This window comes from Lissotriton helveticus, chromosome 10 (genome assembly GCF_964261635.1).
Source record: "Lissotriton helveticus chromosome 10, aLisHel1.1, whole genome shotgun sequence".
NCBI lineage: Eukaryota > Metazoa > Chordata > Amphibia > Caudata > Salamandridae > Lissotriton > Lissotriton helveticus.
In genome coordinates, this window is record NC_136071.1 from 301,474,200 (window position 1) to 301,488,505 (window position 14,306).

A 14,306-nucleotide genomic window follows, 5' to 3' on the forward strand; every position below is an offset into this window, starting at 1 on the left:
CGGATGTTTAATGTGGCACCCAAAGGGGCTTCCTTCTCAAAGAAAGGATTTAGAAGTTTGCGTGATTGTGAAATCTACAGAGACAAGGCTTCTCAGCCCTGCTGGTCCACTAAATATGAGGCACCATGAACGGAAGACCTAAGATATGGAAAGCCACCCATCCTCTTTGAATTCAAGATTTAGTCATGGAATGTGCTATTGCCATTCTAGAAACAATATGATGGCAATTCTGGCTCTTTGTTCTTACCTTAGAAATGCTCTACAGGTGGGCTTCTAAGGCCTTTTAAGGTTGAGTGTGGGCAGAACATGAGCTGCTCTGCAAGGCATGCTGTATTCGAGTATGGACTTGAAGCTCTGCCCATCCTCCGCCCACATTTTTCACTCTCTTGTGTTATTGTACCTTGTAAATGCTGGCTTCTGATTCATTAATAGGCATGTTAGTCACTCCTTAGTACTGCTTTGTCTGCATTTGTAACCTCCCATGGCGACTGGCCCTTTTACTTCTGTTGTTACATGGTATGTCTTATTTAGTCTGTAAGCAATAATTTCTTTAATGAGTTTCTCCTACTGCAGGCCCGACATGCTTTCCTACGACATTCAGCGCGTCATGCATGCTTTCACTTTCCAAGCAGCCTGAGATATTGGCGGCAGCTACTTTGAAGTAAAATAGGTCTTGCATTTACAAGAGTTTGAGCTATTGGCATTGTAAATGACAATGCCTTTTATTTATGTGTTCATTATCAAAACAGATAAATAAAAGGCATTATCATTTACAATGCCAACAGCTTAAACTCTTGCAAATGTGAGACCTATTGCATTGCAAATGCTTGTTGAATTCTGTTACCTTAGTTGGTTGCAGAGTAGTTCCGTACATTCATCACCACTTCCCACTAAAAAGCTACTAGCCTCATGGTCCATTGGTGTAGGCCACATGTCCCTAAGAATATGCTAATCTTCTCTTCTATATTTAAACCCTAACAGAACTTTTTATTTAAAAAAAAAGTATTTTTTTGTTTTTACAGTTTCCAACAGCATTGTACAAGCATATTTGAAAAAAGGTAACATCAGGGCTCAAGCTCCTTACTGCGACAGTTACAACGGGTATAAGTCCACGGCAAGCTCCGGGCTGGCGCCCACAACAGTTACTCACATTTTGCTTGAGCTGCACATCAAAGGGAAGTGAAAAAACATAGTAACGAAAAGTGACCTTGACGCATCCTCTGGTGCTAATGAGTCTGCTCAGCTAGGCCCAGTTGGCTCCGGTCCAATAAAGCCACTTCTCATCCTAGCACCCTACTCTAGATCTGTGCTGATCTGTGCCCACGAATGGCCTATATACTATCTCCACCTTCCTTTCTGCACTGTAGACTATGCAAAATTAATTCCTTGCATATCTTTTCGTATGTTTCCTAAAGTGTACTGTGTAGTGATCTTGTATCTTCTCTGTTTACATGGCCATATCTGTGATCTTCCTTGTTTTTCCGCCTGCCCCTCCCATTTTGGAGGCTATATTTCCCATTTCTTTTCAAATACTCCATTCACACTTCATCCTTTTGGGGATATAGCCTCCAGGACTGAACACAAATCTCCAAAAAGTGTGGCCCTCTCAACTGGATGCAATACTCAAGGGGACTCGGCAATGATTTATACAGAGGTAATATAGCTTGCTGTTCTTCCTAGTTAAGCCTCTCCTTTGTATTAGCATGTACTATTGGTCAAATGCGTTGCCTTGTCGTACTTGTTTAAATTTTGTGGCTTTTGGACAGTGCTTAAATTGAGCCGGTGGTTGCAGGTAGGGCCACCGACACTCATTTTTGGGCACAAGCACTTTTTTCCCCCTCAACTAACTTTGATCCAGAGCAAGAGAGGGAAAAACACAAAAGGAGGAAAGATACAGTTGGAAAAACAGTGACAAGGAGAGAAAGTAGTGCTGAGCAAAGTACCTGCGAGAGTGCGATAAGGAGGCAGGGAAGGGTTTAAAGAAGCATGCAGGAGGAATCAAGATTACCGGACTTTGATATCCGTCACCCCGACTTTCGATATCACGGGCAGCAGGGTTCTGAACAAAACTTTGGACCTTATCTCTTAATCTTTTACAAATGATGCACTGCTGATGGAAAGATGAATCTAAAATGGTTCTCCAGGTTGATGGGATCTAAAATCAGTCCATCATCTTGTAGAGTCAACGAGGGGTCCTCCACGCCAAAAAAATCAGACTTCTGCACTTGGTAGCATTGAATGTCAGTATGGAAAAATATGTGGTACCGGCTAGGAGTAGATTACAAATGCCTCCTTAAATTGCAGTCCCTGTACATCTATCTGTTGCACTTATAAGAGCTGTGGGCTAATTATCACCCTCCATATTTCCCCCACTTTAAATGTATACACGTAAAGCCTGAAGAATGCTCCAAAACCTTAGCTGTGCCCCATTTTTCGGGGGAAACTTCCGAACCAGGGGTATTATAGATTTTACTAGTGCAATTAATAGCACTAAATTAACCAGAGTACTCGTAATCAAGGGCCCAGAAGCCATTTGTTTTCCACTTTGCAATGCAAGTGCTTGCTATGCAGGAACATGTCACACTTCTACTGCTTCCACTAGCTGCAGTGCTCACACTGCTCATTCGCAGACACACTCAAAGAGGAGGCACCGCTGGGCAGAAAAAATACTTAAAGGTCCTGTTGATTAGAAGCCCTGTATACTGTTTTCCACTCCTTTCTTCTCCGTTATCTTTCACTTCCTTAATCCCTCAACAGCATAGCAAGGGTGACATTACCAGCCCCCACCCTTCCAGCCTCCCGGGGATAAGCCCGATTCCAGGAGCGGTAGTCCAGCCTTGATGGCCCTAATACAAGCAATGAGAATGTCATCCCCACCACCAGGTTTAGAAGTTAAAAACCGAAAGCACCATTACTGGAGTGTATAGGGTCCAGGGGCGCAACTAGACCCAAACTTAGGGGGGGGGCTAACACTCCCGCCCACACAGTGCAACAGTCCTTTATGGCGCCCCTCCCCCATTTCCTCTTTCTCCATGAATTCCCTCAGTATCACTCACCAACAATGCACCCCATCTCTCTATATCTTTCTGACAAACATTTAATTTTTTATAGCGCTACTCATAGTTTACTCACACTCAGTTCTGTGATCTGCATAGTACACGTTCTTTGTAGCAGGCACATTAACCCTCTGTGCTGTGTGGGTGTCAGAAGTGCCCATCTGAGTGCACGGTGAGCGAAGCGCCAGTATGAGACTATGGTAAGAGAAGTGACTGCAGGGTGAGTGAGGTAACCATATGAATTTGGGTGCGGATGTAAGTACAGAGTGGGATGAATGAATGCATTGTAAGTGATGGGCTTGTTTGAGTGAGATTGCAGATTGAGCAGTGAGGGGGACAGGTGAGTGAAGTGTCACATGAGTGCAGGGTGAGTAGTGTGCTCATATGACTGCATGGTGAGGTACAGGGTGAACAGCGCAAGAGCATTGTGAGTGCAAAGTGATCACTGTGAGTGCAGGGTGAGCGGGTAAATGGTGTGAGTGCATGGTGATCAGTGTGAGTACATTGTGATCGCTGTGAGTGCAGGGTGAGCGTGAAAGTGAGGGGCGAGAATGAGTAGTGAGTTGTCTTAATGCAGGGTGCATTCCAAGACACTTGAAGTAACAAAGCATGTTACTGACGGTGGTGTAGGGTTTCAGATATAAGTTAAACTATTGCTATTATATTGTGGCATTAATCAGGGATCGAGGGTGGAGGAAATAAATAATGTACTGATCTTGTAACAGACTTCCAGTCTTATGAATGGGTTGCCAGCTCCTTATTTTGATGTCCCAGACGGTACAAGAATAAGCAGTCACCAAAAGCCATATTTTCAGCACTTATCTGTGCATACTTCGAACAGTAAATGTAAATAGATAGCACTTTTAATTGTGTTCTAGGACTACCTAAATGATTATATGACTGGTAATTAAAGGGAACAAAGACAGAGAAGTCACATTACAAATGAACACATACTTTTTTATTTATAACCCCATTTAGTGTCAAGACCAGGTCTTTGCAGGCTCTTTAAACAATACATGGCTGGCATTTTTCTTTTGGCAACCCTACTTTATATTCCTTTTCATTAAATGCATTCTCACACTACGGCAGTAAATGAAAAATACAAATGTAAGGAATAGGCAGAGTGGGGGCCCAGAGGGTACTGGAACCAGAAAAAAACCAACTAAGCCTCGGTAACCAGTTAACAAAGATATGTAAATATGCAAATGGTCTTTCAAAGACCTGTAAAAAACTCGGTTGTGCCGGAGATAAGGCTCCAGACACTGCCTAGCCGAGCCCACAGCAGCTCGAGCTGCAGCAGCCTCGGAGACAGACACTGGGAGGGAGGGAGAGGGGGGGCGGGGGTCTGCGGCACTTTTAGTCCTACGGACGCTGCACGCCTGAATGGGTCCCTTAAACCAGTGTAACTGCTGTACTATTAGGCCTACGCCCTAACCACCAATAATTGGGGTAAAGACGAGATAAGGCATTCGAACTGTGCGTTGCTCATTTTGAAATGTATAAAGGGAAATCTAAAAAAGAGCCCCATAAGAGTTACAAATAAACAAGATTAACAAATAAGAACAGATATAGCAGCATACATTACCTTGTTGTCTGTCGCGACCTTGATGATTTCTTGCGCGAACTCAGGCGTGGGTCTAACTCGGACAAAAACATTGATGTTGTTGTTTTTGACACTCATGACTTAGAAAAAGAAAAGAAAAATAAGTGTAAATTAAATGTGAGCTATTTACATAATTTTTAGGTCTGATGTTAGTCAAGACCTTTTGATTTTACTAAAATGAATTGTACGATGTGCCTGCCGTCTTCATCCATTGCTCTGTTATTGTGTCATCCACTTTTTTTTTAGTCACTGCAGCCTACAGGATGGAGCAACGGGGCAGCCAACTTCAGCCATTGGCAAACTTCACTATGAGTGACGGTATTCTGCCCTTTCACATGGAGCACCAACACACACAAAGTAGATTCCTTCAGTGCATGGGCTACTACAGCAATATGCGCCTTTTGTGACCTAAACAATATTTTTACTTTAAGCCATTTTCTTTTTAGATTGATAAGGGCCAGGCAGCTTCCCCAATAATAGAGTTTTGCAAGAATCAAGAAAAAAACTAGTATTTACCAAGAAGCTTGTATTCAACCCCAGATCTATTGGCTTTGCCAATATTTGTTTTAAACATGTTTAATAAAAATGAACTGCAAAAATGAAAAAGTTCAATTGACACATCCCAGAATAAGTGACGCAGGAGGCTCAGACGAGAATTGTGGTAGGCGTGGAGGCATGTGAGACAGGTACGTATCTGAATCCCAAGGTCTAGAAAACTGTGAGTTTACAACAAGAAATAAAATCATATTTATTATTAACTGATTTTTTTAAAGAATATAAGTTATTAAATTAAGGTGATAAAAATTATGTTTTTTTTTTTTTAGAAGGATGACCAGCGGAGGTCAGATCAACAAACACCGTGGCATTTTCATTAGTCCAAATTGGCAGCCGTAATAATCTGTGCAGACACAAGCAGGGCTTAAACAATGAAAAAGTAAGGGGGTGGGCATGATGGGGAATAGGTTCCTGTCAGTCACTGCACTTACTGATATGTTTCCCAGGAAATGCTAAGCACATTGAATACCCTTAGGACTTATTTGGAAATCCTTAGTTTTGTAGCGAGAGGTCAGCGTCAAATACATTTTCTTATTTAGCATTTTATATGTACTTTCTACAAACAATCCTGCTGAAAATATTCTTCCATTGAAAATCTATGAATTTGCATTCATAGGTAAGAATCAATCCCTTAAGCATGTCCATGTTTCTATAGCATATACTGCGAACCTTTAGACCAGAGGACTGCTAGTTAACCCAAAGAAAAAACTAAGAAGAAAAGACAGTGATATGCACAATGTTTTATTTAAGATAACAGATTAGAAATGGCTCTGAAATTACGGAGTCCCCAGGTCTCATATTTTTCCCTGTTACTATTCATTGTGTGTTAGGACTCATAGAAGGGGGTCACAGGCTGCACTACTAGTACCAGAATGCACTTCTATGGGAGGAGCGTGTGTTGTCCCATGCTGCCTTGTGACAGATCAGCTGATCCTGAAGGGAGGTTCTTAAGCCTCTAGCGCGATGATGGCGGCGCTTGGCTTTCCTTTCCTACCCTCCCCGTGTTGGATTCCTCTCCGTGTCAAACTGCACTGTTGGTGACTCGTGCACAGTCTCCTCGAGTCAGTAGTGCTATTAATTCCTTTTGCCTGCCTGATTCTTCTTTGGATTCCCGTGACTCTCCGTGACTCTCCACAGAGACCCCTGACTGCTCCTGGATTCTCTCGGCGTGTCCGTGATGAGCTCGCTCCGGACCTGAATTATTTTGTTTGTTCAGACGCTCCGGCACTTACGTGTCCTTGCTTAAGGAAACCTCCTTGCACTTTCAGTCAGTGTCCCCGTGAAGGCAACGGATCGACGCATTCCTTTTTTTGTATTTATTTACCTCCATTTGGATAAAACTTTAATTGTTCATGTGGGCGAGCAACGAACAGCGTGTGAGAGACGCTGCACCTTTCCTATTTTGAGAACAAGACGTTTTCACGCATTCTCACGGATTTCCTTTTGTGAAGCTGGGACATACCGAATGTTGTATGCCGCTGTAACCTACCTTCGTGTTCCTTTTAAATTTCAGGCATGATCATTTTTTATTTTGATTATTCCTGTTTGCTTCTCAATTCTTATCCTGCTACTCATATTAGGTGGTGTTTATTTACGTCAAACACTGGTGGATTTCATCCGAGGTATTTTCATTTGATAAGGGACCAAGTTGCTCCTGTTGGATCACCTTTATAGAATAACTTCCTATTTACAGTCACAGGTAAGTGTGGGGCAGCACACACGTCAAGTCATTCATATTAAGAACGCTATTAGTGTACCTACACAGAGTAGAGTGACATTGTCCTATTCTCTTTCTTGTTTCCACTGCAGCTATTAGCCACCCACCCTGCCTGAAAATTCCTTCCACGGATAGACCACTGACTTGGTCTCTTCCTTTTCTGGGGTTGCCTCTTATCCCTGCTTTGTTCCTTGGTGACACAGTGAGGGACGCACCTTTAGGGAAAGTTGAGACATTGGCTTCGCTCCTGAGGTATTGAAATTCTGTCTGGAATCACCCGTGAACCCGACATTGTGAACGTACATCAATTCCATAACTAACATAATCGAGTGTGAAATTTCACACTTACCACCTACAGCTAAATCTAATACAGGATGCAGCACAACTGGGTAAAATTAATTAATGCAAAAAAAAAAAAAATTGGTCCTCTATGCCACATCTAAAAGACTTGAAGAAAACGAAGAACTGCAGCCACATTGTCATATTTAAACTCAATAAATCCCTACAATACTACTTGTTACTAGCTCCTCTAACCATTGTTTAAAATTATTGAAACAATTAGTCTTTCCCAGAACAATTTGTCCACCACTGCTTGAGCAACAACTTGACCCAAACTGGATGATTCCACAGACTGTGGTATCACCAGTAAACATCCGGAAATGCTTCAAATTCATTACTCCACCAAGGGCCTTACCACACCACAGCGGTGTCCATTGTTTCACTTTTGTCGCCCACCCAACAGATTTCAGACCTTCTTTGCTAAGTGTTAACTTTGATTATAGTTGTCCTGGGTGGAGATTCAGTCATTTTTCGCCCCCCATTTATGCTCCTTAAATTTGAAACCTGGGAATCTTATATATGGGCAGCAAATAATGTATAAGTCTTGTAGATATACATTCAGTCTAAGGGTCAAGCACCATTTCCTAGTCTTACATGTTTCCTCTTGCTCTATTTATCAGTCTTCTAGACCTTAAAACATGGTTACCAATTTGACAGTGGAAATACCTAGGATGAAGTTCCCTTTTATTTATTTGTTTGTTTTTTGCTTAGTTTCAATCATACTTTACAATATGACCTTAATCACAAATCATGCATAAAGCAATGGCACACATTTCCATGCTAAGCGTCTCAACATTTTAATCACACGTTTTCCTTTTTGTACAGCTGTGATATAATTCTATAAGATTTGTGATTATGACGTGGATAAACCAATCACTGAAGAGGCTCCTGAACTTACCTTTAAGTAAGTCTGCCAGCTCTGGTTCATGAGAACCCCAGCAGTGACAGGTTTCAAGGAAACTTAATGTCTCTCTAAATACTTTTCTGTAGATGGTTGGTTTTATGTAAAGTTGTCTCTCATAGATATCTTAAACATCATCCATGTCTCCAGAGCAACAGACTTGGGCTAACTTTATCTCTTTTAAACTAATAGAAACTAAATAAGAATGTCATCACAAAATGAAAATGAAGGTCTTCCCAATGGGAAAGATAAATCATCCATATTTTCTTTATGGAGCAGAAGGCATCACAGAAAATGCACCAATTTGACCAGTTGCATATTGGACAGATTGCAAATTAACACAGCCTCCAAAGGAAAACTCAACAAGCAACTTAAGCACAGTGAAATAGTACTTCTGATGGTTTTCTAGGAACTAGGGGGAGAAGGAACATCTCATTATCAAAACCCTCTCAGAGCAGGTAGTACTTCAATATATTGGAAACAGGTGCAGTCGCTTACATTTTAAAAACTTTGAAGTAATAGAACAAACATTTGTGAAGCTATTCCTGTTTATGTGAAAGGGTTACTTTCTTCCTGGTGCTTCCTTTGCTGTTTCTTTCAGTCTCAAAGGGTGTAATCAACTCGTCTTGTAATGAGCTGATATTGCACATCAGTATGCTGACTCTGACTAGTTCATGCACTAAAAGTATTATAACGATGGATTATAAATTAAATGGAGCATTTGAATTTGGTACATTTCGATGATTAGTCCCAATTTGTGTCAGTCATAAAGTAAATCTAACCTGATTTTGAGGTCTGTTTATTTGGCCTATTAATATATTCAGCCGTTAACCTGAACACACATGGACCTTTTTCGCAAAGCAAAATTTTGATTTTGTGTGATCTAAAAAGATCCCTGGCGTAAGTGTGAGAATCTACGATAGTCATAGATGTCCTAGGGTAGCCTTTTTCCCAAAATGTGGTCAAACACAGGACACTCCTCATATGAGTTAACAGATTTATCTTTTGTTCTTCAAATTGTAAACCCTTTGCGGTATCCTCATTAACTCCCCTCCTGTCTCGAAGTCCGTTATGAAGCTCTGGGATTATACTGAATAAGCAGCTACATAAGCTATTTTATTGCATCTCTTTATTAATGTAATAACTGCACTTTCATAATTGCTTTATTAACCTTCTTGCTTTCTCATATTTGCTTGAAAATGCACCATTTGCCCACTGTTTTTTCAAAACTTTCTCGGGGGGAGAACCCCCCATAACCCTCCTTGGGTAATCCGGGTTCGTTTGCTACACTCGCTCGCCTAAACTCGTTTTCAACATGACCGGAGAGTGACGTTATAGGGTACTCTTCATTAATATTAAACAACTGAAACTCAGACAATATTTGCAGAGTTAACAAAAAATAAAGCTAAGCACAGACGCATGTACAACTCCACAGCCTACTGAGAAACAACTGCTGGAATTCGTCACAGAGGCATATACATCAGGAGCCAAAAACCAGACTAATAAATTCTTCTTAAAGTTTGAAACACAAAAATGAGTATTAATGAACCCAGTGATCTGATATCACATTATTCATAGGTCCGTGACGCATGCTGTGATTGCAATGCAGAGCCTAAAAACATAGAAACTTCAACACGACTACCGGAGTCAATATGGAAGCATTAACTTGAAACCTCATTATGGAACGGGTATGAACGTTTTTGAAGAATGGTTCTTCTGAAGTACCATTAGGAACACAAATGGGGCACACTTAGATTAATCAGAGTATCTCAATCACCGGATACTGGAGTATAATGGGCACTAGGATTTGGCTATTTCCATCTTTGATACATATCCGGGTTCTCAGTTCTAACATATTTATTCAGAGTATTGATTTCTCAAGGCATTTGATTCTTGCTGAGAAAGGAAACTTATTTGGCCCTTTAAAGGCTGAAATTGATTTCTGTTTGCAGGTCCATGTACTCATACGTCCTAGTCAAGCGTCTCTGTGCACTATAACACATGATGCTTTGGATTTCGTATCATATTACTGCTTCCAGGGAGCTATCAGAGGAGGAGAGGGTTACCTCCACCATTTAGCAATATGTCTTTTAGCCAGTGCCACCCCAATCCCCACAAAAATCTTATCCCTGCTGGCGTCTCACACCCACTCAAAGAATTCCCAGTAGAATGAGCAGCAGAGAGTTGTCAATAGGCCTTCCCAGTACCCTAAGTAGGACCTTACTTGTACTAAGTAGCAGTAGATCCTACCCCAGTATCTTGCAATCATTGGCCATTCCCGCACCATGTGATAGTAGTGAGCAGGAGTCCCCGAGCAGCACCTGGTGTTTGTAGGTCTTATGCAAGTTATAGAGCAGGATGAGCTAGAGCTGTGAGGAGATAACCTGCACTCTCGGTGGCCTACAAGCATCCCTCCAGTCAGAATCCTCCTGGGATTCCCATGCACTGTTCCAATCTGCACTTGGGGAGAGCAATCAAGTCGGGGGAATGAGCTATAAGGGATTCGTAAATGTGTGAAATTCCCTTCTCTGCAATGGGTCCCATAAGAATCTGGCACTTCAGGGGCTACACTCAGGAACATTCCCCAAGAAACCACGGTGTTGCGCCAGGGCATGCCACAGTTGCGAGTATCTAAAAAACTAAGACCTGTACAGGCCAACCTCTTCCTGCAGCACCTTATAGGACTTAAGGTGCGCTCCCTGCCAGACGTCTCCCACCTTGGAGATCCCAATCTTACCACTTCTAAGGAGGAGGCCTCATGTAACCTCCTGCCTACCCAGATGGGGGGTCGCGAGCGTGATTCTCTGATTCAGCCCACCATCGTGCCATACGCCAGGTCCCAAGATTCACTCTTGTGAGCTTAGGGAGACTAGACGGAATTGGAATGCTGTACAGCAACCCGTCTCTCCTGTCCAAGACCATCACGGTGACTTCCAGCTGAAATGCTGGATCTTCCCACCCCCCATTCAGCCACTCAATGACCACCACCAGCTGCGCCGTCCAATCGTAAATGCAAACGTCCACTATCCACAGCCCCCTATCCCATGTGGGCTGAGGGCATTTCCCATACACTATACAGGGAGGTCGGTTAAACCACAAAAAAAGCCTAGATGGGGGAAGGAGATCGTCTTTAACAGAAGGGTGTGGCCCAAGACATTAAGAGGCAACTTAGCCCTTCTGGTGAAGTCTGTCATTAAGTGGGACCACAAATGTGAGGGGGCTTCACACTATGGCAAGGAGACACAAGGTGCTGGTCCGCAGAGGGGTGCATATTGCGTTTCTGCAGGAAACGCACCTCACAAAGAAGGAGGGCATAGCGCTGCAGCGTAGATGGGGGGCCACCTATTCAACACCACGTACTCCGCCTTCGCTAGAGGGGTGCTGATTTGGATAAGGGCGGGCACCCCTTTTCAGATAACCAGACACTTGGTGGACCCGGAGGGAAGGTATGTAGCGGCGGAGGGCAAGCTCAGGGGCAGACACATAGTTCTCGGAAGCATCTATGCACCTAATGTACACCAGGCGACCTACTTTGCAAAGCTCTCTGGTGAACTGGCTAGCTACCTCACAGGCCCAGCACTGATAGGGGGGGACTTCAACTCTGTAGCAGACACCACACTAGATAGGTCGCATCCACCATTACCCACATCCCCGATGCACCGGCTAGCGAAAAGCAGATCAGATTGGCAGGAGAAATGGGAATTGGCTGACGCTTGGCGCACACAGCACCCGGCGGAGCGGGACTACTCGTTCTACTTCAGCCTTCACGACCTCCACGTCCGTCTCGATACCTTTCTGTGCTCTCCGTTGGTGCTTCCTGCGGTGGCCCGGACGGAATACCTGGCGCGCACACTATCCAACCATAATCCCCTGCTACTGACGCTAGACTGGATGAATGAAATATCACGGGTCCCGACGTGGCGGCTGAGGCCGGACACGTTAGATGACCCACCATTCCGTGAAGCGCTGGGAGGGAGGATTGCCCACTACTTCGCAGAGAATGAAGGTTTCCGCGACCTCTAGGGCGGCGGAGTGGGATGCCTTCAAAATTGTAGTGAGGGGCCACTGCATAGTAAAGTATGCGGGGATACGCAGGACCTTGCTGGATGACTTGGACAGGGCCGAGCGCACGCTGAGGGAGGCCGAGTTAGCGCGCCCCAATCGGCCCGAGCTTCAAGACAGGGTCTGCGAGGCACGGGAGGCGGTGGCAGTGTTGGTTAGCGTCTTCGCAGCTTTGACTACAAGACGTATCTGACTAAATCACATGCCGAAGGAGATAAAGCAGGGACACTACTGGCTTGGTTAGCGAACCCCGCTAGAAACAGTCACCCGATCTTAGCAGTAAGGAGGGAGGAGGGACGCATGTGCAACACGCAACCGGACATACTGGACAGCTTTAGGTCTTACTACGAGAAATTATACAAAAGCGCGCTAGTGGCCCAGGGGGAAGAAATAGAAGCATTTCTAGATGAGCTGCAACTGCCACGACTGGAGCAAGAGCAGGCAGACGCCCTAGGTGGTCAAATAGAGATAGCGGAAATTAGGGGAGCTGTGAAACGGATGGCTCGCAATAAAACTCCGGGTTTAGACGGCCTGCCCGTAGAGTTTTACGGGCGGTACCTGGAGCAACTGGCCCCCAGGCTTCAAACTGTATACAATGAAGCCAAGGACAAGGGACGACTCCCGCGATCTATGAGTGAGGCCATAATGATCCCCCTACTGAAACCACGAAGGGAGAGCACTGATCCGGCGTCCTACCGACCGTTGTCCATGCTGACAACAGACTATAAGATTCTGAGCACGGTACTGGCAGCCAGGATATTGCACCACATGCAAGAACTGGTTCACAAGGATCAATCCGGGTTCATACCCACTCGTAACACCACTCACAATATCCGACGGCTGATCAGACTGGTGAATGAACCGCCGCTGGAGGCAAGGGCGCCCCTAGTGCTGTCAGTCGACATAGAGAAGGCTTTTGACAGCTTGGAGTGGGAGTACTTATACAGAGTAATGCGGTGTTTCGGCCTGGGCAACGGCTACATAAACTGGACGAAAGTATTATACTCCTCGGCGAGAGCACGGGTGAGAGTGGGCACGCAGGTATCACCACAGTATGAGGTGTGCCGCGGTACCAGACAGGAATGTGCATGGTCCCCCATGCTGTTTGCATTGGCGGTGGAGCCCCTCGCGGCTGTGGCTAGAATGGGTAACTACTACAGAGGTCTAGAATGCAGAGGGAACCATCACTTTATTTCGCTGTACGAGGACGACCTCCTCCTTTTTTTGGAGGATGCCGAAGGGGCGGTGGAAGGTGCGGAAAGACTACTAGCGCGCTTCGGCAGGCTGTCCGGCCTCAGAGTTAATTGGACTAAAACCTGTCTATTCCCACTGCGGCAGGGAGAGGAGCAGCCCCCCACCAGCCAGCTGATTAGATGGGAGCCTAGTTGCCTGGACTACCTGGGAGTGCATGTATACCATGACGCCGCAAACATGTTGGAGGGCAACATAGGACGCTGCATTCGTGCCCTACGGAGCAGTATGTCCTTCTGGGCCACCCTGCCGCTTTCAGTAACGGGTCGCATATCTCTTCTGAAGATGATCGCCTTGCCCCGATTATTATACTACTTCAGGACACTCCCAGTTTGGGTGCCTGGCACGATCTTCAGGCAGCTAAGGTCGTTGATAATCTCATGGGGGTGATTGGTCGTGACTGCAGTTATGGGAGGAGGCAGGACTGCAGCTGGTGGGGGGTTTGTACGATGACGGGGTACTGACCCCGTATCAAACGTTGCAGGACCGCTACGATCTCCCGAGAGGAGACTACTTATTACACGCGGCGGTGGTGAGGGCCATACAGGCACATTGGGTGGAAGGACTAATTGAGCCAACGACAACATTGGCCTGCCAGTACACAATGATATCGGCAGACACCTTCAAAGCAGTGACGTGCCTATACTCGCGAATGTTGAAAGAAACCCTTCAGCCCTTGGCGGCATTGAAGACCAAGTGGGAACAGACCTGCAGTTGGAGATCCCAGACGCCACGTGGACACAACTAGTGCGAAGAGCCAGGAAAAGCACGAGAAATTACCGATTCCAATTGATTCATTTCTATGTGCTCCATAGAGCGTAC

The 14,306-nt window shown here is 44.8% G+C and overlaps 1 protein-coding gene across 3 annotated transcripts in view; it reads right to left on the reverse strand.

Moving 5' to 3' along the window:
- KIF9 (kinesin family member 9) overlaps window positions 1–14,306 on the reverse strand; it is a 691,235-nt gene that overhangs the window by 592,676 nt on the left and 84,253 nt on the right. For all 3 annotated transcript variants that reach the window (XM_078664229.1, XM_078664228.1, XM_078664230.1), the window contains one exon: window positions 4,642–4,739. In XM_078664229.1, coding sequence (XP_078520355.1) covers window positions 4,642–4,739 — 98 coding nt within the window. The remainder of the gene's footprint in view (window positions 1–4,641; window positions 4,740–14,306) is intronic.